Source organism: Eptatretus burgeri, chromosome 4 (genome assembly GCF_056783735.1).
Source record: "Eptatretus burgeri isolate ZD-2024b chromosome 4, Ebu_testis_v1, whole genome shotgun sequence".
In the NCBI taxonomy this organism is placed as follows: Eukaryota; Metazoa; Chordata; class Myxini; order Myxiniformes; family Myxinidae; genus Eptatretus; species Eptatretus burgeri.
In genome coordinates this window covers 75,708,685-75,734,164 of record NC_140964.1, presented here as the reverse complement: position 1 = coordinate 75,734,164, position 25,480 = coordinate 75,708,685, and the positions used below count along the sequence as shown (strand labels likewise).

The 25,480-nt window shown below is 41.9% G+C and overlaps 1 protein-coding gene across 7 annotated transcripts in view; it reads left to right on the top strand.

Moving 5' to 3' along the window:
- Positions 1-24,377, top strand: part of LOC147028389 (uncharacterized) — a 69,356-nt gene extending 44,979 nt beyond the window's left edge. For all 7 annotated transcript variants that reach the window (XM_085878725.1, XM_085878728.1, XM_085878727.1 and 4 more), the window contains 3 exons: positions 970-1,047; positions 17,349-17,498; positions 21,382-24,377. In XM_085878725.1, the coding sequence (XP_085734851.1) occupies positions 970-1,047; positions 17,349-17,498; positions 21,382-21,498 (345 nt within the window). In that variant the 3' untranslated portion in view covers positions 21,499-24,377. The remainder of the gene's footprint in view (positions 1-969; positions 1,048-17,348; positions 17,499-21,381) is intronic.
- The last annotated feature ends 1,103 nt before the right edge of the window (positions 24,378-25,480 follow it).

The window sequence follows — 25,480 nt, the reverse complement described above, 5'->3', positions numbered from 1 at the left end:
AATACTGATGTGGATGAGAATTAGGAGATGAAAAATCCAATCCGAGGTTAAGAACAGTCTTGTTTCCATCCATCCATTGGGACCATACTCTGTGCAGAGCGTCAGTGCTGCCTCAGCAGTCTACTTGGCTATTGAACACAATCCTGGATGGGTCACCACTCCGACACAGGATACCAGCAAACTGACACTCATTTTGTCGACCTGGGAAGGATGACAGGCAGAGTCAACCCGACCTGGTATTAATTCGACAGCCGAGTGGGATTTGAACTCAGGATCATAGGATCCCAAGGCCAGCACCCTAACCACTAAGCCAACACCAGGCATAGTCTTGCTTAAAGGGACCCAAACCCCACTTCAAGTCAAAGTATTCATGACGTCCTTGTCCTCGTTGAATAAATCTAAAGAAAATTAGCTGAGAGTGAAGTGAACGCTGGTGGACAAAGGGAGAAAGATGTGGATGGGTTGTGGACAGAGAAGCGAGCAAGAGGAATATAACGAGCGAGGTGAAACTGTGGTTGTTTCCCACATTTTGGGGAAATCGCAAAGGTCAACCCACCTGGAGCACAGTTGTTCATGTCTCACTCTGAACTGCCTTCACGATCATATAGTATCTCCCTTGTCAGTTGAAGACCATACTGTTGTCATCATGTCAGACGTTCGCTTTCGTCCACGTGACAAATCCATCGGTTGGATTTGTCTTCTGATTCCTTTCTAAAAGTCTTTGCCCAACAAGAGACGTTTTATGTTCTGACTTGAACACAATTAAATGTTGCAGGTTCATTGTGCTCTTTGATGATTAACTGAGAGCCAGTTGATTGTGGCTGACATTGTCGGTGAGGAGCACGCTCGATGCTAATTCAATATCATCTTGTGTAGAATGTTGTTTAACAAGTTTTTAATGTATATTTGCCTGTAATAATGCATTGCGACTCCAGGAAAGTGATCACTTATGTTGTGTGGATTTCGTAGGAGCTGAGCACCTATGAGTGGTTCGTTGGCAGCTGTAATCGACAAGTAGCAGCACAAGCAGTGAGGAACATTCACAGGGTAAGGCTTTGATTTATTTATTTATTTATTTTTGTGTACAATGCTGAGGCTCGTATGAGAGCTAACTCACAGAACGTATAACAAAAGGAGCAGGAAACAAGAGGGGTGGGAGAGGGAAGCACAAAACAGTGGGGAACAGAGACATTAGATCTGTGGAAGGGAGAGGGTTGGGTGGGGTACACGGGGTAAACAAGATGGACACCACAGGAACTTTCAGGAAGGAAAACAGGGATTTTGAAGGAGGAGGGTTTGGGGTGAATTAGTGGAGGTAGAAAAGATTGAGGTTTTGGATGGGCTAAGATAAGAGGTGGTGGTGAACAGCTGTTTTGAAGACCGGGAGGGAAGAGTAGGATTGAAGAGAGTGTGGGACTTTATTCCAAAGGTGGGGAAAAAGAGCAATGAAAGAATGAAGGTGAGCAGTGATTCTTGATTTTGGTAGTTTCACCAGAAGGGGGTTGCTGGTGGACCTTGAGCGCCATGCGGAAATATATGGTGGGGGGCGGGGGGACAGATCGCAGACAGAGCGGGGGCGGGGGGGGGGGAGGCTGGAGAGGGGATGGCAGAAGACAGAAAGTCCACCGACCTGCCTGCGGAAAGAGAGTAAGAGACATAAATACTCAGCTTCATCGCCGGAGATACCAATGATCTTAATTGCCTTAGTTTCCACAGCATGAAGCCGAGAAAGGTGTAAGGCGGGAGCACCAGCCTAGAGGAGAGAGCAGTACTCCATCAGGCTGTGGATGACAGCTTTGTATGTGGTCGGGAGCTCAGGTGTGCTAAGAAAGGACTCTGTATGCTGGAGGATGTCCAGTTGACGACTGGCTCTGGAGGCCAGCTTGGAAATGTAGCTTTCCCAGGAAAGATCATGGCAGATCGTGAGACCCAGAAGCTTGAATGAAAGGACTTTTTCCAGAGGATTGTTGAGAACGTATGTGTGTGTGTGTGTGTGTGTGTGTGTGTGTGTGTGTGTGTGTGTGTGTGTGTGTGTGTGTGTGTGTGTGTGTGTGTGTGTGTGTGTGTGTGTGTGTGTGTGGGGGGGGGGTTTCCAGACGGTCCTTTCAGAGAGACATAGTGAGAGCGTTAGATTTGTCAGGAAAGGCATTCAGCTCAATAACTATTTGCTTTGGTGTTGAACAACCAGCTTCCAAAAGCATACTTTGATCAGGCTCAACCAAACGTGTACTTTGAATGAAATCAATCGACTTTAGTTTGACCAGCTTATCTGAACCCTAGCCTCATGATGCGGGAAACTGAGGTTCAGTATTCCATATAGGCATGTACCATATGTGTTTGTTCATGGTTTACTAACATCTTTGTAATTCATCTTGAATTACACTGTTGCATACTAATGTTTGTCTGCATGTGATTTATATGCAAGTTACAGCAGGTGCCTTAGATCTCTGTAAAAATAACCCCCCTCCTCCCTCACCAAAAACAAGTACACTATAAACCAGGGTTCCACAGCCTACTTTGGTTCGGTTCATTCAGGTTCTGGGAATGGTAGGATGGCACAGAGTTAGATTATTCCCATTTGCGTTATCTATCCTTCTGGTGCTTCGTAAGTAAGACATTGTCTCGATGGGCATTCCATCTTTCAGACGGATGTTAAGTTGGGTGTCCCATCTGCTCGCATTTGCTGGTGGATGTTAAGTATCCCACGGTGTCTTTCATGAAGAGTAGGTGAGTTACGTCGCAACCCTGAATTAATTAAAAAAAATCCTGCCACAATCACCTTCAATCGAATGTCAGGCCTGGCCAAGCAGTTCGTGAAAGATTCACGACCACACAATAAGGTGGGAATAATTGGGACCATTAAATATGTTGTGGTAGTAAAGAATTCCGATTCCCCCACTTCCCCCTGTCCCCCCCGCTGCCCCCACCAGAAATTTGTCACACCAGGTTGAGGCCACTTTGATATGTGAATGGCCTTTGAAATGAGTAAGGATTACGCTAGATGAATATTCACCATGATGGAAGCATTTGTCTTTCGTCATGTGCAAGAGGTTTCTCATGTGACATCACAAGGTCGTGTGCTTGTGTTTATCCGCCATCTTGAAGGTCAAACTTGACCGGCACACTGTTTTATATAACCACTGTTATTTATAATTCCTGAGACTTGTGCATATAGTTGCACTAATGGGAAGTTGGTAGGAGCGGGATTGGGGATAGATAAGCTAGGGCCCAGTTTCTACCATTTCCCAGAGTCGCGGAAAGATGGGCAATTACTGATGCGTCCATCCGGCTTTATTCTCTTCCTGCTTCCTGCTGAACACTAAAGGGTTCCTGCTGTCATAAAATAATTAAAAAAAAACAGTACCTTGAAAAGCTAATAATCAATTTACTTGGTTGTAAAGATAATAATCAATTTACTTGGAATTATACACTTAAGCATAAATATGCTTGTTCTAAAAGCCCATCTTTCCTCTTTGAAGAATAAGCAGGATTTGGAACTTAATGTAGTGGTTCCAACGCCAACATTTTAAACTTTTATTCTTCTGCAACAGCAGGAACCCTTGAGAGTTTAGAATAATGTGTGATGGACATGGAAGGAGCACACAAAAATATATACATACAGCATATGTATATTCGCTAAAGTTCCCGGCGTTGCTTGGGGAAATTCAATGAAATACTATACTCTAACACAATTAAATGTGTGTTGACAATAAATCATTACAACCTTAACATACAATCTTCACTAAATACGTTCCTCTATTGCTCCCAGGGAAAACCTAGGCAGTGTATGAGCAACACACTCGAGGCTTGAACACAGAGATGTTATACAAACCTGTGTAAAACAATCTTGAAACTTTGTGTCGGCTTAGTGGTTCGGGTGGTGGGCTTGGGATCTTTAGGTTCTGAGTTTGAGCCCTGTTGGCTACTGAATCAACACCAGGTGGGGTTGACTCAGCCTGTCATCCTTCTGTGATTAGCAAAATGAGTATGAGTGTACTGGTAATAGAGCCCCCCATACTTGGTAGCAGTGGTGATGCACTGTTGTTCATTGCCAGTTGAAAGCATAAAATCATGCCACTACATAAGTGGAAGTATTTTAAAAAACAAGCTCAAATGAGCTAAGATCCTCGTCCTCTTAATGAAGACGTCATAAAAACGAATATGACGTCATTGTGATGTATCAGGTTTGTGATAAATTATCTGTGCTAATGCCCGGCTTGATTCCCACAAACAAAATTCAAACGGCTTGCCTAGTTTCGGAGATAATGGTATAGGCGATTTCCATTAGCGGCGATATTATGACGTCAACTTTTTTTTCTCGGAAGAATTTCCAAAATCGGAGATGGTTACTGCCTGCGCGTGGGCTTTCTGCATATCCATGGCAAGTTTCACCAAGATCCGATGAAAACTCTGGGTTGTGAAACAAAAAATGTCAAAAAATAGGAATGACGTCATAAAAATTGATATGACATCATAGTGATGTATCATATGTGCGGTAATTCATCTCTGCTAATGCCCTGTTCGATTCCCATAAACAGAATTCAAAAAGCTTGCCTAGTTTCGGAGATAATTTTTTAGGCGATTTCCATTACTGGAGATATTTTGACGTCATAACTTTTTTATCGGAGGAATTTTCAAAATCGGAGATGGTTACTGTCTGAGCAGGGTATTTTTACATATATATATATATATATATATATATATATATATATATATATATATATATATATATATATATATATATATATATATATATATATATATATATATATATATATATGTCAAGTTCCAGGAAGTTTCGATGAAAACTGTAGGATGTGAAACAAAAAAGTCCACAAGAAGAAGATGAAGAACAACAACGTGAGTGACTTAGAGAACCTCCACGAGAATCTAAAAAGAATAAGCAATGTTTTTAATAACAGGTGCATGTGTAAGCACTATGATAATTACCTTCGCAAACTTCGTTTGACGAAGGTATTGTATTGACCCCTGTGTATTTATTTATTGGTAAATATGTGTGCGGACAACATTGCGCAAAAACTGCTGAACCGATTTGCATGAAATTTTCAGAGATGATGTGCAGTTACTCAAGGACGCCAGGCGAAGCTTTTGGGAGCAATCGGATTAAAGGTCAAGGTCACGGTCACGAAAAGGTCTGAATCGTTTTTTCGTCATAACGCGGTCAATTTTTATCCGAACGAGATAAAACCAACACCAAAATGTTCATTACTCAATTCTACATTCTAGGCTATGCCACATGAAAGTGTGGCGTAATTACCCTAGGTAGCAGTTGGGGGTCAAAGGTCAAGGGGGTCACCACAAAGCATTTTTCATTGGGCAGCGTCGTGGACAACATTACGCAAAAACCACTTAGCAGATTGTCATGAAATTTTGTGGACTTGTTTGACATCATGAGAGGACAAATCGATTAGATTTTGGGAGCGATCGGATCAAAGGTCAAGGTCAAGGTCACAAAAAGGTCAAAATCATTTTTTTGCGATTAAAGTGTCAATTTTGTTCCGATTTACATCAAATTAAGTCCAAAATGTTCAGTATTCAAATCCCGATCCACTGATATAGCGTATGGTATAGTGTTTGCAACCCTAGTTAGTCTGTGGAAGTGAAAGGTCAAGGGGGTCACCAAAATGGAGTTTTTGATTGGGAAGCGTTGTGGACAACATTACACAAAAACCACTTCGCAGATTGTCATGAAATTTTGTGGATATGTTTGGCATCACGAGAGGACAAATCGATTAGATTTTGGGAGCGATCGGATCAAAGGTTAAGGTCAAGGTCACAAAAAGGTCAAAATCGTTTTTTCACGATTAAATTGTCAATTTTGTTTTGATTTGCAGCAAATTAACTCCAAAATGTTCAAAATTGAATTCCTCATCCTCTAGTATGACACATGGTATGGTACTTTTGTTACCCAAGGCAGCGGTTGGGGGTTAAAGTTCAAGGGGGTCACACAAATTCACATTTATATCGGAAAGCGTTGTGGATAACAACGCGAAAAAACAAAATGCAGAGAGGCTTTAATTGTTTTGGATTTGTTTGGCATCATGAAAGGACAAATCCATTAGATTTTGGGAGCGATCGGATCAAAGGTCAAGGTCACAAAAAGGTCAACATTGTTTTTTCATGATGAAAATGGTTAATATGTTTCCGATTTACATCAAATTAACTCCAAATTGTTCAGTGTTCAATTCCCCATCTTCTGAAATGACACAAGGTATAGTACTATTGTCACCCTAGGTAGCGGTTGTGGGTCAAAGGTCATGGGGGTCACGAAATGCATATTTTATTGAGATGCGTTGTGGACAACTTAATACAAAGGTAATAACTAGAATATATCTCTGTCTCTAAACTGTGTGTCTGTTGATGCAACAAGGGCCAAAAGGGCCCTACCAAACTTAGTTACTAAGTAAAATACAACAAATTTTCATTAAGGAGACTTGGTATAGTTTGAAATGCACATAGCTTCGCTCATGGTTTAGTAAAAGGAGTTTTACTTTCTTGTTTAATTAGACGCCAAGTAAAATGACGTTTTTGTCCTCGCTCGGATTTGAAAACATGATCTACTTGATCCAGGTCGTGTCTGCGTGATCAGTGACATTCGACCGAATCCGACCCTACATGCCACAGAGTTCGGCACTCGGGACAACGAATCACCTAAAATTGTCATAATCGTAATAGTTCTAATAACAAAATCCTTTCACAAAATCCGGATCATGGACTTTAAATTTGCGAAATTCCCGAGCAGATTTAGTGGAATTTTAGTTCCTCATTTCACTCTCATGCCATGTTCAAACTAGTGGCTGCGGCGAAGGTATGCACTCTACGAGTGCCTGTTCTAGTTAAATTTGTGTTGTTGACAACAAATCACTACAACCTCAACATATGATCTTCACAATACATATTACTCGATTGCTCCCAGGAAAGAAAATGCAGGCAGTGTATAAGCACAAGACCCGATCAAGGCCTGAATGAAAATTATCTGGTTTTACCAGGGTTCAATTGTTTTTTTTTTAATCCAAACATAGCCCTTGACCTTCCTCTGGATGAAAGAAGAGGCCATGCAAAGTTTGGTTGTACTGGTTCCTGCAGGGTCCGAATGCATAAAAGAAACCAAAAAACAAGCTTTCTTCTTTATACATGAGATAGCACCCTTTGCGTGGATTGAGTTTGTGCATTACTTGTTGAAAAAAGTATGGTCTGTGTTTTGCAATTTTACTATAGATGTTTGTGTGGTGTGCACTTAAAAGGTTCTCAATGGTCTAATCCTAAAGGGTGCGTTCCAGTTGTGGTTTGACTTGATGCTATGGGGTCAAAAGGGTCTAATTTCTCGAACATGTAAAAAGGGTCTAAGAAGGTTCAAATGGTCTTAAGCTCTGAATGGTCAAGGGTTCAAGCTGTCTAATCTGTCTGAAGGATGTAAGGGGTCTAAATGGTGCAAAAGGTCGAAAGGGTGAAAGTATTGAAAGGGTCTTGAAGCTAAAAGAGGTCTTCAAGGTTTTAAAGGGTCTTCCAGGTCTTTTGGGTTTACAGATATTTGGGGTCGAAAAGGTCTTGTCTTCTGGGTATTTGAGGTCTTAAAGGGTCTTATGGGGCTAAAGGGCCTCTGGAGTCTTAAAGGGTCTTGAGGGTGTTTGGGGTCTTTGGAGTCGTAAAGGGCTAAAGTGTCTCATGGTCTTGGGGGTCTTCAAAGTCTAAAGGGCTTTGCAGGGTTTTTAAGGGTCTTAAGGGTCTTCAAAGGTCTAAAGGGTCTCAACAGTCTAAAGGGTCTAAAAAGTACATTAATTAATGGACTTTCATGTCGTCACGGTGCAACCGACGTTCAGTTTGTAATTCATAAACAGATAGTCACACGACTTCACGGATGGCTTCACGGACGGATGGAGTCTGAAGCATTTTCGGGATCTGACATCAGCACATCTGCGATCCACCATCTTTGAGTACAAGCAAACAAAGTGAAACTACATGTGGACTGCATCATTGTGTTTACATTTGTTAAAATAAGAGTTAAAATTATGAATTTTGCAGTGTATTTTGTTGTGGCAATCATGCCGACAGGGAGAATTGGTTGTCGTATCATGGACTGTCTACAAGGAACAATATAAAAATTTTGATATGGAAGCTTGACTTCAAGCTATGAGAGGCGTTCAAGAAGGATTCAGAATGAGATTCTCAAGGTGCTGTCACACCTTGTCGATTTAGCCAGCGTATGCCAACTTATGAAAAATTTGTCTAAAACGCTGGCACACGTCGAATACGTTATGGGTAAGTTTTGTATACGTTAAGAGCACGCTGAAAAACACTGCCATACGTCGTTAGTACGCTGGCTTTCATCGTTGTACTTTGCGGTTGTCCTCAAATTTTAACATGCTTGAAATTTTACGACGTATGCCAGCGTATGACTCACATGTTCCGCTTCGCTGGCCATAAGTTGTAGGCACGTTATGCGATCGTTGACACACGTCGACACACGTTACTTGTAAGTTACTCATAAGTCGAAACACGTCGAGGTAATGATTAGCTTACCCGAAACTTATTTATAACCTATGAGTAACGTGTTGTAAGCACATTACACGATCGTTGCACACACGTCGAGGCACGTTACTTGCAAGTTACTCATAAGTCGAAACACGTCGAGGTAATGCTTAGCTTACCCAAAACTTATTTCTAACCTATGAGTAACGTGCTTTGAACCTATGTGTAACGTACCTCCAACGCATATTGACGTCTGTAGACGTATTTGATTGACGTCTTCCGGACGACCACAGAACTTACTGAACGTGTTTCTAATTTACAGCTACCGTATAATGGCGTATTGGCAGCGTTAAAAAAAATAAATAAATAAAAAACTTCCGATATTTCGTCACGTGCCGTTACGTCACGTCCGATTTCCTCTTCAGTTTGCTCATGTCTTATTCTTAGTTCCTCCTCTGTGAATATTTTCTGTTTGAGGATATTGTCACGTCGACGTCGAAACTTAAAAGCAAATGTCCGAATATATTTTAAAATTCGTGATAGACGAAAAAATAATAATAATAATAATAATAATAATAATAAAAAACAACAGCAACAACTTCACTTTTTCGGGAGCGGGGGAGAAAAACGGAGGAAGGGTGTGTGCTTCCACGTACTTCCGGTATTTCGGTATCACCTCTGGTTCTGAGTACTTGTATTTTGGTATTGATCGGTAAGGTCCTTATTTTCACTCTTGGGGATCCCCAGGGGATGAGAGTATATGGAGGGGGTACCGGGTGAGGATAATTGGGCGCCCTCGTCAAGAAGTGTTCGAACTTCTCGAGTGTCGGCCATGAAGAGGGGCAGGCCCGGTGATGGAAGTAGTGAGGAGTCGGAGATGCGGGAAGGGGTAAAGGATAAAGAGGAGCCGGGGGATAAATTCCCGATTATAATTTTGGCTGTGGAAGGGTCCACGTCGTTAATTTTCAATAACCCTATAAAATTGGCTACCGTAAATGGAAAATAATTTGGTGACGTACATTGTGCAAGGAAACTTCGATCGGGTGACCTTCTGATCCAGTGCAAATTGGTGGCCCAGCGGGAAAAGATTCTGAGAGTCTCTCTTTTCGGGGATATTCGAATATCTGCTCACATCCCCAGGTCTTTAAGGGAATGCCGGGGAGTAATTTACGGGATTGACCTGGACATTGATATGGAGGTTATCAAGAGGCATTTGGCTGACATGGGAGTAGGTGATGCTCGTCGTCTTACGTCGGTGAGGAATGGTGTGAAGGTCGATACCACATGTGTGGTGTTGTCCTTCTCCATCCCGGTCCTTCCCCCTAAAGTGTTCCTGGGCTACCAAGCCTTTCCTGTTCGGGAGTATATCCCTCCCCCTTTAAGATGTTATAAATGCCAAAGATTTGGTCATGCTGCAGCATCCTGTCGGGGTAAACGGCGTTGCAGCAAGTGTAATGGGGATCATGAGTATGAGAGTTGTACGTGCGTCAAGATGTGCTGTGCCAATTGCGGTGGGGAGCACAGTGCAGCCTACAGAGGCTGTCTGGAATTTCAAAGAGCGGCCCAGATTCAGCAAGTGAAAACCACTGGGAAGTTATCGTATGCGGAGGCGGTGCTCAAGGTCCCCAAAGTTGTGTTGTCAGTCAAAGAAACGAATAGGATTACTAAAACTCCAGCTCCGGTTAAGATACAAACAGTTTCGGTTGGTTGCCAGACGGAGACAATAGATCAGGATTGCCAAACTGAGGTTTCAAGTGCCATGGTGGTTTTGAACATTTCTAAATTTGGGTTCATTGGATTTATTACTGAGGTCGTAAATTGCACAGCTGTTGGGAAAAGGAGATCGGAGAAGATTAGCATTATTGCTTCAGCAGCCTGCAAATATCTGGGTTGGGATGGTTTTTCTACCAAGGATATTAATAAGATATTTAACAAGACGGGCAATAAAAAAAAGAGAGAAACCAGTCCTGATGCCAAACAGTGTCAGGACCCAATGTAATTTATGTTAATAAAATAATCCAATGGAATGCTAAAAGTGTAGTGGCGCACGGGTCTGAATTAAAAAAAAATACTAGTACGTGCCTGTAAAAATAAAATAAAAAATAAAAAAATTATAAATAAATATTCAAACCGCGAGCAACAAACAACGACCACACAGGCCGTTTCTTCGCTCTCGCGTGCCCGTATGTGCGTGGCCCGGAAATTCGCATATTATTCGCAGTTACGATTATTCGCAATTTAGTTTTAATACCCGATTATTCAATTAGCGCCAACGTATTTTACCTTTTTGCAATGTCGTGGCAAGGAAAAACAAAAAGAGAAGAGAAGAGAGAGAAAAAAAATTACTTCCTGGTTCGGAGCATACCAGCACTCTGATGTTACCAAAATTTATACACCGTCTAATATGAAAACGATCATAACTTGGGGCATTGTGTTTATCTATAAATGCGCATAAGAAATCGAGAAATTATTAGAATACACGAAGTCATCATTATCCGGAAGCCCTTACGTTGTAACCCGTAATGGGGAACGCGGCTGAGCTTCCCTTCCCCATCGGCCACGCCCACGCAACAACGTGTCTTGTCATTGGTTTGGTAAATAAATGGCCATAACTTGGGAAGCACTTGTCCGATTAATATCAAACCTTGAAAAGGCACATCCTCAGGTCCCCAGCCATATACAGTATCTGGCAAGTTTCAATGAGATCGGACCAGTGGTTGTCGAGAAACAGCGGTCACAGACACACACAGACACACACACAGACACACACACAGACACACACACAGACACACACACAGACACACACACAGACACACACACAGACACACACACACAAAGATTGCTGGAATTATAGATAGATGTCTCTGATTTGTTAACTAAACCGGATATTATTTGTTTTCAAGAAACATGGCTCAAGGAGCATAATCGATTTCATATGCCGGGGTATACCCTTATTCGTAGGGATAGAGCTCGAGGTAAAGGGGGTGGGTGTAGCATTATGGTGAAATTTGGTGTTCCCTTCACGGAAACGGAAGACATTACGGAGCTGGAGTGTATTCTTATCAAGATCCATGGCTCAAGGGGGAGGGTTACAATTATAAACTTCTATAATCCTTGCCAACCATTGATGCACAAGAGTCTTCAGGAGGTTTTTAGAAGGTGTGAGGGGGTGGTACTTGTCTGTGGCGATTTCAACAGCCATAATATTCTCTGGGGCTCCAAAGACACTGATAGGAACGGCGATATTATTGAGGATTTGATCGATGAATTCGATATGGTGATATTAAATGACGGACAGAGAACATGTATAAATCCATCCACAGGAAAGATGTCCCCTCTGGATCTCACTCTTATTTCTTCAATCGAAGCTGCGAGATGCGATTGGGAAGTCCATGATGACAACCGAGGGAGTGATCACTTTCCTGTGATCACAAATCTCCAATGTGAAAGGGGTTCTGTGGACTCACTCGGTCCGGCTTCTTGGAACTTTTCTAAGGTGAATTGGGGTCAGTTTTAAGATCGATGTGTCAGGGAAGTGAAGGAAGAGATTGGTGTTCACAACATAGAAAGCATCAACAAGAATATTGTTCAAATTATGAATAACATTGCTTGGGAAACAATCCCAACCTCAATTCCTTCACGGGGTAGGAAAATTAAGGTCCCCTGGTAGAATGAGGATTGCAAATTGGCAATCCAGGGAAGATGGGCGGCTCTAAAGAGACAGGAAAACCCTCAGGTTGGAGGACGTTATAGAGTATAAGAGGAAAAGGGCGATAGCCCAAAAAACTATAAAACGGGCCAAGTCTGCCTCTTGGAAATCATTTTGTTCATCAGTTAATCCGGATACCCCTCTCAAAACTATATGGGGAAGAGTCAAAAGTATACAGGGAGTTAAGTCGGGAGGGAGATCTTTTCCAGTGATCATTTCCCAGAACATAGCCCTGTGTTCTAATGCAGACAAGGTGGAAGCCGTGGGCCAATTATTTTCTAGTAGTGAGAATATCATAAAGGATGACGTTTTAGAGGCTCGTTTTCCCCAAGTTGTAAGTCAAACCAGGGTGATCACAAATACGTTTCTGCCTTCAAATCCTTCACTCAATCTTGACTTCACTATTTGGGAACTGAAGCAGGTGATTCGTTCGGTGAAGAATAGCGCCCCAGGCCCGGATCGGTTATCGTTCCTTATGTTCAAACACTTGGAGGATCGGGTGTTGAGAGTGTTCCTGAGTTTCTTCAATAGGATTTGGGCTTTACGGAAGCTTCCCGGCGATTGGAAACACGCAATTGTAATTCCTATCCTGAAAGACGGGAAATATGGCACTGTCCCAACTTCATATCGCCCGATCTCCCTTATCTCAGTTGTTTACAAATTAATGGAGAAAATGGTGAATAACCGATTGGTCTTCTTCTTGGAAAAGAACAACCTGTTGTATAAAGGCCAGAGCGGTTTTCGAAAGGGACGGTCCGTTATGGATCACATTTCCACACTGGCAAATGATGCAAGGAAATCCCTAGGTAATCAGGAGTCTCTTCTGGGAGTGTTCCTCGATATCCAAAAGGCATACGATTCAGTCTGGAAAAATGGCCTCCTTTATAAACTGAGTAATCTCGGGGTCAATGGCAGAATGCATGATTGGATTGGTGACTTTTTATCGAATCGAACATTTCAGGTGAGGGTTGGCCTGAGCCTCTCCTCTTCGTTTCATTCTGAAAAGGGCATTCCCCAGGGAAGCTGCTTAAGCCCAACACTCTTTAGTATTATGATAAATGATGTTGCCTCCATCCACAAGCTCCATAGCAAGTTATTCCTGTTTGCTGACGACATTGCGATGTGGATTCGGTGTAAAAATCTTGCTACTTCGAGTCAAAAACTCCAGGGGGATATCCCGCTCGTGGAGAAATGGGCCGAAGACTGGGGTTTTAAACTATCAGCTGATAAGTCCAAGTTTATCATATTTTCCCGTAAGAAGAAAACGGATGATATAGCGATGGTAATTAATGGTACTTGCATCCATCCATCTCGAGTGGTGTCTTTCTTAGGAGTCACCTTCGATAAGGGACTAACCTGGACCCCGCAGGTGAAGGAGCTGATAGGTAAATGTGCCAAAGGCAGAAATTTATTATGTTGTCTCTCTGGAACAGAGTGGGGAGCACATCGTGACAGTCTTCTCATGATATACAAAGCTAAAATTCGTTACCACCTGGATTACGGATGCCTGACTTTCGGTGATATGGCCAAGAGTAACCGAAAAAAAACTTGAGACTGTCCAGTCAAAAGCCCTTCGTGTATGTTTCGGTGCTTTTCCTAGCACTCCAGTGTCTGCCCTTCTGGTGGAAATAGGTGAGATGCCCTTGTCTCTTCGCTGGGAGATGCTGAGAATGAAATATTGGGCAAGATCCATTTCTTCTGGGGACAGCCATCCTGGCAAATCCTTATTTGAAAATTGTTGGGAATACCTGAAGTTAGACAACAACTCCGCTTCCTTGCCTCTTGGCCTGGCCTGTATCAAGTTCGCCAAGGAAATGAAGCTGGACTCCCTTCCAGTCAGCCCCCAACATAAAATCCCCATTTGGCCCCCCTGGACACTTGAACCCCTTTGTCTCCGCATGGATCTCCGGGGAAAAATAGATTCAGTTAATCCTGTGGTAAAGCGCAACCTGGCTATCGAGTTTATAAATACAAGTTGGAGTCAATCTTTGCAAATATATGCGGATGGGTCCAAAGAACCCTCTCTAGGAAGGACAGCGGCGGCTATATGTGTCCCCGATGTCCGTGTGGTCAGGGCTTTTCGGTTCACCGACCATCTTTCAGTTTTCTCAACGGAACTATTTGCAATCGTCCGAGCTATGGAATGGATAATCGAGTTCAATCCTCTTGGTGCAGTTATCCTCTCAGACTCACTTTCGGCATTACAGGTGCTGGAATCCTTCCAGGGTGGCTGCAGGTATGACTTGGTCCTAGAAGCTTGGCATTTGTATAACATCATGAACTGGAGGGGTCTGGTGGTGTATTTGTGCTGGATCCCTGCTCATGTGGGCATCGGGGAGGAATGAGGCCAGTGACCTTGCGGCAAAGCAGGCCCTCAGAATGGACAATGTCACCCAAATCCCCTTGGGACCTTCAGAAATCATTAGTCTGGTCAAGGACCGTATTGTGGGAAAATGGCAATGTCAGTGGGACTCCTGCACGAAGGGAAGATTTTTTCACAAGGTGCAGTCGGAGGTGGTTCCGCTTGTTAAGCTCCCCAGGCTCTCCTGGAGGGACCAGGTAGTGCTTTGGAGAATAAGACTCGGGCACTGTCGCTTAAATGCATACCTCCATAGAATTGGATGTCACCCAACAGGGTTCTGTGATGTGTGCAGAAAACCTGAAGATTTAAACCACTTATTTCTAAATTGCCCTCTCTACGGGTAATCGAGGCAGCGTCTTGTACGGTGTATAAGAGTTACGAGGATAAGGGTGTTGGACCTGCAGGTGATGCTGCGGCGGATGAACTGGAAGCACCCTCAACTCTGTAAGGCAGTATTAAAATTCCTGAAGGAATGTGGGAGACCAATTTAAAATGTATCTGCCTTTGAAGTGCTATGGCTGTGGGCGAGTTTGATCAGATTCTGGTGCGTGGCGTGGATAGAGCCTCCTGGCTCTGACAGCACCATTAAACCCTCAACAACAACAAAAAAACAACTTCAGATATTTTGTCACGTGCCTTCACGGAGCCAAGGAGAAAAAAGAAAATGTGCCTTGATGGAGAAAATAAGTTTCGGGTATGCTAAACATTACCTCGACGTGTTTCGACTTTGAGTAACTTACAAGGAACTTGTGTCGACGTGTGTTAACGATCGCATATCGTGCCTACGACTTATTCCCAGCGTAGCGGAACGTGTGAGCCATACGGCGAGTACGTCGTAAAATTTTCAGCATGCTAAAAATTTCACGACGTACGAGACGTACCACGAAATGTGACAGCATACTTCATCGTTTTTCAGCGTGCTCTTAACGTATACACAACTTACCCATAACGTATTTGACGTGTGCCAGCTTGGTTCGGCAAATTTTTCATAGGTCGGCATACGCTGGTTAAATCATCAAGGTGTGACTGCGTGGTTGACACTTTCAATTTTCATCGGCGTGCGGCAGGTTTTTAACAGGCTACGCCACGAGTTCGTCGGCGATACGTGCAGCGCGCTATGCCTAAGTTAAACTATCGTTGGGCATAGGTTGTGAACGCCGACAACAGGCTAAGCATTCGTTGGTATAAGTTATCTATAAGACAACGAAACGTTCTGTGCCCGTTACTAATATGTTATGCATACGACCAACACGTTATGAATGCGACCAAAACTTTACAAAAAAACATCAAAATTTCAGCGTACGCCAACGTTTTACATACATTTTTATACGTTGCCATTGCTGGCTAAATCATCAAGGTGTGACAGCGCCTTCACAGTCGTCCAAGAAACGGCAAATTTGTCTCTAATTTATGTCCACAAAGTAAGGTGTGTGTGTGTGTGTGTGTGTGTGTGTGTGTGTGTGTGTGTGTGTGTGTGTGTGTGTGTGTGTGTGTGTGTGTGTGTGTGTGTGTGTGTGTGTGTGTGTGTGTGTGTGTGTGTAGATTATATAGACGTAGTACACTGACCTTAAAGCTATCTCGTCCAGGTTCAATTCCCGAACAGATTATAAACTGTCCGATTGTTGTTGTATTATCGGCTGCGCTGATGCGAGTTAAGCCAGGTGTCCCGTCAGTTAACATTATTTGTTTAGTCGGTGTCTTTCACATGATTTGGTGTCTTTCTTGAAGAGTTGGCGAAAGAAGATAAAGCTATGGAGGCAGATAAACATCCGGGAGTATTGAAGGAGATGGCAGAACAGATAATCATGAAGTTAACACGTATATATATTAACATCATGCTTATCTGCTCTGCCGACATGAGTCTGTGTCATTGATGTATTATAGGCTCGTACAACATTATTGAGCAATTGTTCACAAAAACAGCCACATCACTGATCCAGCCAGACATCAACTGGTTATAAGCATCCAAAGTTTCACATGCCTTTACGTGTCGCAGAATGTAAAAGCTTTTAGTAAATATAATACAATTGTCTAAATCTGGACACACACATATATATATATATATATATATATATATATATATATATATATATATATATATATATATATATATATATATATATAATGGCTGTAAAGTTTGGCTCTTTTCTGGACCTTGCGGTATTCCGTAATTCATATGCGTCTGTATTGGTATATAATCGTTCCCCAGACAAGGTGTCCTACGTATCGACATAGCCAAGCTTCTGGACAAGCTTTAACTCAGATTGTTTGGCTATGACAAAGCAAACAAAGCACAATGACACTAATTTTTTAATTCAACAATCGTGAATGGACGTTGCGTTGTCCTCCGCTTGCGGTGCACTCCAATATTATGGCCGTGGGGTCATGCGTGCGCACACATTGCGGATGGTGTAATCACCCTCCATAAATGGTGAGATGATGATGTGCTGTTTAATAAAGCAAAAGTAACCCAGGGACGAGCCAAGTCGAGCAGAGAGCCACACTTTCCAGTGTTCCCAGGCTTCTATATACAGTGGAAAACAGACAAATATATCTATATCGAGGAATGGCTTAACTAGTGGTGTAAAATGGTGATTGTGAAACTTCCTCCAATGAGCATTCTGTTATGCAGAGCTCAATGGCAGATACTTCATGGATGCCAGTGGATTCAGTAACCATCCCGATAATAATATCTGATGTGTTGCCCAAAATTCACTGAGATTCAAAGGTACAAATGAACTTTAATATGTAAATGACCCATCCTTCTTATGTTGACTGTGGGTGCAGGATGGTGCTTTCTTGGTTCGGTATAGTTCATCAATGCGTCGTGAACAGCCGTACACACTGGTTGTGTACTACAATAACAGTGTGTACAATGTGCGAATCTGGTACAATGAACGGAATGCATGCTACACGATCAGTCGGCTCCAAGGGGAGGTGAGTTGTCTCTGTCATATTGACAACATTGTTGTCATAAGCAACATCTAACTTGGAAAGTTTATTTACAGTATCGTAACAATCATAAGTAGAAGGGTACTCAGGAGAATGCATACCTCCGCCATGTAATGCCTGATCCACGAGAGCATATCGGGCCCAATACATTTTTGAAATATCATGCTACATATCGTTTTTGGCCCCATCTCTCTGGTGAAGAATCACTTAAAAATTTAAATAATTATCGTATCCAGATCCGGATTCGGATCTTCAACAAAATGGCATCAATTTGTCATAGTCACACACCCAACCTGTCCACCAAGTTTCATCCAAATCCGTCAACAACTATTTGAGATATCGTGCTATATATTAGTTTAGCCTTATCTCTCAAGGGTGAATAAGCTCTTAAAAAAATTTGTCGGATCCGGATTCGGATCTTCACCAAAATTGAATCAATTCTTCCTTGTCATACTCCTAAAGTGTCCACCAAGTTTCGTCCGGATCCGTCCATAACTTTTTGAGATATCCTGCACACAAACAGACAGATAAATAAACAAACAGAGGGGTGAAAACGTAACCTCCTTCACCTTCGGTGGTGGAGGTAAAAATAATATTAACAACAATAATAATTACAATTTCCCTGTGTCGTAAGAGGCGACCAGGGTTGTGTCAGGAAGGGCATCCAGCGTAAAACATGTGCCAAATCACTATGCAGATCATACGGATGATCCGCTGTGGCGACCCCTAACGGGAGCAGCCGAAAGAAGAAGACGAAGAAGAAGAATTACAATTCATAGAACACATTACTCCATGCAGTGTTTAAGTATATACCTCAACTGAAATAAAATAATGATTCTAAACATCGTTTTCCCATAATGCTTGCTGCATAAATTACTAACAGGGGTACCCAGTGTTGCCAGGCAACACCGGGTCCCTCCTCCTACCCTTTCCCATCCCTGAACCCACCCCAACCCCTCCCTCATCCCACTCCCTCCCCTTCCTCCTCCCACAAATCTCTTTTGCAGGGTTTTTTAACCACATTTGGGGGAAAAAAAATTATTTCAAAACCTGCTTTCAATTCCTACCAACCTCTAACTTGCCTCGTCGCTTCTATAAGTTTACCACGTGTTGTGTCAAAATCTGCCTCCTGAGGGACAAATTTATCAATATGGCTGAAATAAGTTGTGGTGTAGATGTTTATCCTTCTCCTCACATAATGGATCTGGGGTGTGTTCAGTTACCAAGTTTATCGTAGAGCGCTCAGCAAGCACTCTATTCGAAACCATTGATAAGGAATGGCTGGCTTGGCAAATGCTAGCCAGCTGCTTGATAACTGAACACACCCCTGGACATCGACACAATCGAGTACATACAAAACACCGGAAAAAAGGAGTTAAAAAAAAAAAAAAATAAAGATGGCAAATATTAACCATGACTATTTTTGTTGTTATGAAAATATACCTTGTTCAGTTTTCAATGCAATGTTTTAGTTTTTAAAATGAACATCCTCTCAGAGGTAATGTTGAGTGTACATTTTATATAACTTTAAAGTATACGTGTACGTAATAAATATTTCTCGGGAATTTCCCTGGCCTCCCAACTAATTGATTAAGGATGCAGGCATTTTACGACCAAGCCAATTTTAATGTTTATTTACTTCACATAATATGTGAATTACAATGTCCTTTAATTTATTTATAAACTTTGAATAGTCGGGCAAAAAACAAAAGTTTTTCTTTTTCATGAAAGACCACTATTTTCTCCCCTCTGCATTATGAGACTTGATGTACGTGAAGTCTTACACCCCTCGGAGTACTAAACCACCATTTAGGTCCCCCCCCCCCCATTTTTTTTGCCAAGTCCGAACTCTATCTTGGAGCCGGCTAGTACTTTTGGAATGACATTTTGAATCAATAATGGGAATAAAAAGTATGTGGGGTTGTTTTAAGGTCATAAACTTAAGGTCATGACCGAATTATAGACATTTAAATATTTTTCACCACAACTCCATGAAGGTTTGTCGAATCGGAACTGAATTGCCCTCTCTAGATAGCCTGGAGCAAGGCACATTTACACTAAATTTACATTACAATTCTCAGAGTTGAAGGTCAAGGGCAAATGGTGCTCTGAAAAAAAAACACGTTTTTGTCATCACTCAATTTTTTCAATGCAGAATCTCAAAGATCGCTTGGCCTTCCAAAATGTTCTTGCATCTTAATAGTGGATCTGCACTGAATATCTGATTAGTGTCCTTGATATACTTTTTTGGATTCTAACCGAATTAACACAAAACACATTTTTGTTCATAACTTGAATAATTTTCCTCCAATTTTCATGTTGTTGAGTTTTCTGGAGAGTGTAGAATGGGACACATTTTCTTCATTTGCACACTATCCCTAAATGTTGAATGTCAAGGTCATATGATGGTCGGAAAAAAATTATGGCCATTATTGGATCATGGGATCAGGGTAATTGATCACCAAGGGTAAGCCTCCCCCAGTCAAGGGAGGCTTATCCTTGGCGATCGCTTTGTGATCACAGATATTAAGTTGTATTGTCTTGTCAATAGGTCCTGCTAATGCAGACTCTCTGCATGGGAAGTTTAAGACCTCCACGAATGGCAAAACGAACCTGCAAGCTCTTGTGAGCGGACAGCACTTGCCTATCTTTCCATGCTGTCATAGTGGAAATAACCAATACAATTTAAAATTCCCTAAAGACCATTCAAACATGTTCCGAAACTGGTGGTTGGTCCATGTGCACGTGCAAGCAAGAACATGGGAAAATGCTCCTTACAAATAAAATGGTTTATTAAAGCAATATGGGAGGGGAGATGAGATACTGATCTATACTAATAAATGTCAGTGTGTCAGTGTGTGCGTCTCCTCCATAACTCCAAAACCATGAAACCTAGCAGCCTGAAACTTTGCATGCATCTTAACTGGACTCCAAGGGAGTGCATGGATGAAAATTGGGTGTTTGGGTTAATTTAAACGCCACTTTTGAAGAAATTTAACAGCCTTATTTAATTATCCTTTAGCAAGGCGTCATCCTTTGTCAGGCCTCTGTCAGCTTGTTGGGGTCTTAATTCGCCATTTTCTTTGGCCGATTCAAACATGCCTTGATTTGCAAACTCGATCGACTCTCACGGACTAATTGAAGTCTATAATCAAAATATTACAGCCGATTTGAGAATCGGGTCCCGTAGACAAAGTAAGTGTCAAAATCTGGAGTGAAATCTGAAAATTTCAACAAATTAGCCTTTTTTTTAAAATAACTGAATGTATTTATTCAAGCAAAGCATAAAACTTTTTTTTTTCCTGCTGTTTGGACAATTATATTGAGTGAAGAAAAAAACATGAAGGAACGTGCAGAAAGTGTAACTTAATTGAGTGCAACACCGTGCTCTATAACTTGTATTTTCAGGTCATGGTGGTACAGTCCACGGGGGTCCTTTTTCGACAATTACATACACAGTTTGCTTTTTACTTTCCTTCCTTTCCTCACATTCAAGCCATCTCCACATTTATCTTTATTCTCTTGCTTACTCCACAGAGACAAATGAGATCTCCAACGGTAAAGTCTCTCATGCTTTCAATCCATCTGCCCTCCCCACCAACTTTCTGCTTTGATTTTAAAAATAAATTACAACTGATTTTGAAATGTCATTCACTTGTGATGTGCTTCAAAAACAGTAACCTAATTATTGTGTAAGAACATAATACTTACGAGCTCCGAGGGCATGTTAGAGTATTGTGATGTACCCTCAAGGTCATATTCCAAGCTGATCATTCCTTCGTATAAACTACTGCATTCTTTAAACCTTTCCTTATGTTTAACAGTGGAGTAAGAACTAAAAAGTTGGAATGTGTGGTCCCTCAAACAGAGGTTTCGCAGCTTGCCAGCTCTCCTGGATAACTACCAACGCAAACCGCTCATGTTGGATGAAAGCGCACCAGGATTACGGACCTGTATATTGCAGTCCCACTCGCCGCACATCTAATGGCTTTTTTCTCCATCGTTCATGCATTACATATCGACAAAAACAGGCATGTACAAATTGTATCAATACACATTCCATTACGGAACTCTGGCTACAATAATAATGAATGAATGAATGAATGATTTTATTCAGTAAAACCAACATGGCAGGATAGAGTACAAGGATGGAACAGAAAAGATCAAAAGAATTACCATAACAAAAATATATAAAGCAAAACATTGATTGGGCCCTTATGATGATGAGGCTCCGATTGAAATGATAATTGTGACAAAGCACACGTTTGGAGACCATTTATATATTACCTACACCAATATGACAGAATTTTCACCCCCACCCCCCTCATGCTTACAGTGCCTGTAGAAAGTCCACATCCCCTTTCAAATTTTTCACCTTTTGTTGCCTTGTAGCCTGGAATGAAATTGCATGAAATCAGACGTTTTTCCACATTTGATTTACACGCCATAACCCACAACTTCCAAGAGATAAACCAATTTCACAAATTTTAGAAAATTAATTAAAAAGTACAAAACTAAAATATATTGGTTGGATAAGTGTCCATCCCCCCTAATAATAGCAACTGTAAATTATCTCAGGTGTAACCAATCACCTTCAAAGTCACACAAGTTATTTGGCCTCCACCTGTGTTAAATTGCAATTATTCTGATGATTTCAAAATGAAATTAGCTGTTCCTAAATGTTTCCTCTGCTGGGTAGTGCTTTTCACAGCAAAGACTCAACCATCTTCACCAAGGAGCTTTCAAAAGACCTCCGGGATAAAGTTGTGGAAAGGCACAGATCAGGGGATGGATATAAAAATATTTCAAAGGCCTTGAATATCCCTTGGAGCACAATCAAGATAATCAATAAGAAGTGGAAGGCATATGGTGCCACCAAGATCCTGCCGAGATCGTGAATGGACGTTGCGTTGTCCTCCACTTGTGTTGCACCCCAATATTATGGCCGTGGGGTCACTTGGCGATGTAATTTTACAAGGAAAATTTTTACAAGGAGACCGTCTCTCCAAACTGGATGACCAAACAAGGAGGAGACTGATCAGAGAGGTCACCAAGAGGCCAATGGCAACTTTGAAAGAGCTCCATGCCTTTATCACAAAGACTGGTCACTGTGTAAATGTGACAACAATATCCCAAGCACTCCACAAGTCTGGCCTGTATGGTAGGGTGGCAAGAAGGAAGCCATTAGTCAAAAAAACCCACCTCGAGTCATGTTTGAGATATGCAAAAAACACTGGAGATTCTGATGCCTTGTGCCACAAAGTTTTGTGATCTCACAAAACCAAAATAGAACTTTTTGGCCAAAATGCAAAACGTTATGCTTGGCACAAACCCAACATAGCACATCACCCAAAGAACACCATCCCCACTGTGAATCATGGTGGTGGCAGCATCATGTTATGTAGATGTTTCTCATCAGCACGGACTGGGGCACTTGTCAGGATATAAGGGAAAATGGATGGAGCAAAATACAGAAAAATCCGAGAAGAAAACCTGCTGCCCTCTGCAAGAAAGCTGAAATTGGGACAAAAGTTCACCCTTCAGTTTGACAATGACCCGAAGCACAGCCAAAGCTAAACTGGAGTGGCTAAGGAACAAAGAGATAAATGTCCTTGAGTGGCCCAGTCAGAGTCCCAACGTAAATCCATTCGAAAATCTGTGGCATGACTTGAAGATTATTCTCCATCAACGCTCCCCACCCAACATGACTGAGCTTAAACACTTTTGTGCAGAAGTATAGGCAAATATTGCCCAATCAAGGTGTGCAAAGTTGGTAGAGACCCATCCCAACAGACTCGCAGCTTTAATCACTGTCAAAGGTGCTTCCACCAAGTATTAACTCAGGGGGGGTGAACATTATCCAACCAAGATATATATATTTTAGTTTTGTATTATTAAATAATTTTCTGAAATTTGTAGAATTCGTTTTTTACTTGGAAGTTGTGGGTTACGATGTGTAAATAAAGGTGGAAAAAGTCTGATTTCATGCAATTTAATTCCAGGATATAAGGCAACAAAAGGTGAAAATTTTGAATGGGGGTGTAGACTTTCTATCGGCAATATGTGATTTATCTGATCGATACATGCGTTTCCTTTCATCCCCTTACTCCTATCTGCTCCCAAACTTTACTTCCCTTCTCTCTCTCCACTCCCCTCGTGCACCCTCACCATCCGTGATCCTCAATCTATCTTCTTAAATTCCTTTTCTCAAATCTTCCCAAAATCTACTCATATGTACTTAATAGATTACACCCTTGAGCATGTTTCAATGTAATTTTACAAGGAAAATCATAATCTGTTAAATGCATTTGTTTGATGTTAAAACGTTGTTTGCATCAAAGGCATGAATTTTATAAGATTAACGTTTCTTGAATTTCTGAAATAACCCCAGCCTGTTATCTGCTATAAGATAAAGAATAAAAGGGTATGATGGTTGGCTTACCAAGGTATCTGGCAAATAGTGATATGATGTAGGAGGGACCATCAAAGGTTGGGTCTTAATGAGGCCGAAGCAATAGGAATGACTGGCATTGACGTGGCAGCTAATCATTGCACTCCCTGGTTGGTACACCCTGGTATTATAAGTAGCATCTTTGATGGGAGGATTTAGATCTTATAAGACAGAAGGCTAACTGGAGAGAATACTTATGAGATAATGCACAGATGAAGTTGAGCCATGTGTCTTGAGTTGTGAACAATATGACTATACTCACAGGTGATTGGGCCATGTACTCAGAAAAGGCCCATTGTGAATCGCTTTGTCTGACATTGGGCCCCAGTTTTGAATTATGCATTTGATTGACAATTGTTTCCATTGAGTTATTGTGGGTTGAATTTGATCGAATAAAATTCACTTTTTGTGAACATGTTGTGGACTTGTGAATGCGGTTTCTAAGCAATGCAATTAATGTAATAATAAACTGTATTACTGGATCCGTAACTTAATGTTTGTGTTGCTCGGTTTTTTCCTTTGTCATTTTGACTTACTTAAGGGCCTTGCTGGGGATCCAGCATTTGCACTCCATGGATGGCCTGACTCCATCTTGTTCCGACTCTCATGAGGCACGGGGCCAGGAGAGAGCTGATGTTGATTATCTTCAAGTCATGTTTGATTGAGTTGAGTCACCTTGTTTTGGGTCGGTCCCTGGGTCTCCGGCATCCTGCTTGGGAGGAAAAGAAGTTGGATTGTTGATGAGGTGGCATACGATGGAGATATCCATATTATCGGAGACTGCACTGGCGTAGGTGAGATGAGGCAAGAAGCTGATATGTTCTTTGGTGGATCTGATTTGTGATACGGTGGAAGCACCACACACTCTCAAGGTGTCAGACATTGTACGTCGAAGGCATCAAGGCTGCATAAATTTGTTGCAGTTGTGGACCAGGTCTCTGATCCATTCGTGATATCAATGCTCGATACATCTTCGGATTCGTGTTCCTTTGGATTCGTCCCTTCTTGAAAAGCGGTTTGGAGAGAAGATTTAGTGATGTCACGGGCCGATGGTCCAGATTTGTCAATGACTGATCTAAGCTAAGTAAACTTGTTGACAAATTCAACCACCTCGTTGGAGATGAGGTAGTTGTGGGGATTGATGTTGTTGGGTGTTATTGCCATTACCCTGGGTCTTATGCCAGTTGATGCACATCGCTGTGTGGCTGGCTTCTTCTTGCAGGACAAGGACGTTCTGTTTCAGGGTGAGTGGGCAGTGTACAAAAGTTACAATGTCATCCGCATAGTTGACATTTGTGAGCCTTCGCTGGACAAGGTCAAAGCCACAATCAGCACGATCCAGAAGATGGCGCATGAAATGGTCGATGATGATGTGAAATAACTCAGGTGCAAGGACAAGCCTGGCACACTCCTTACTGACAAATTCATCCAAAAGCTCCTTTCCAAACTGCACACAATTATTGGTGTCTGTGTATCATGATCTGACAAGTTCGAACATATTCCGTGCAACACCATA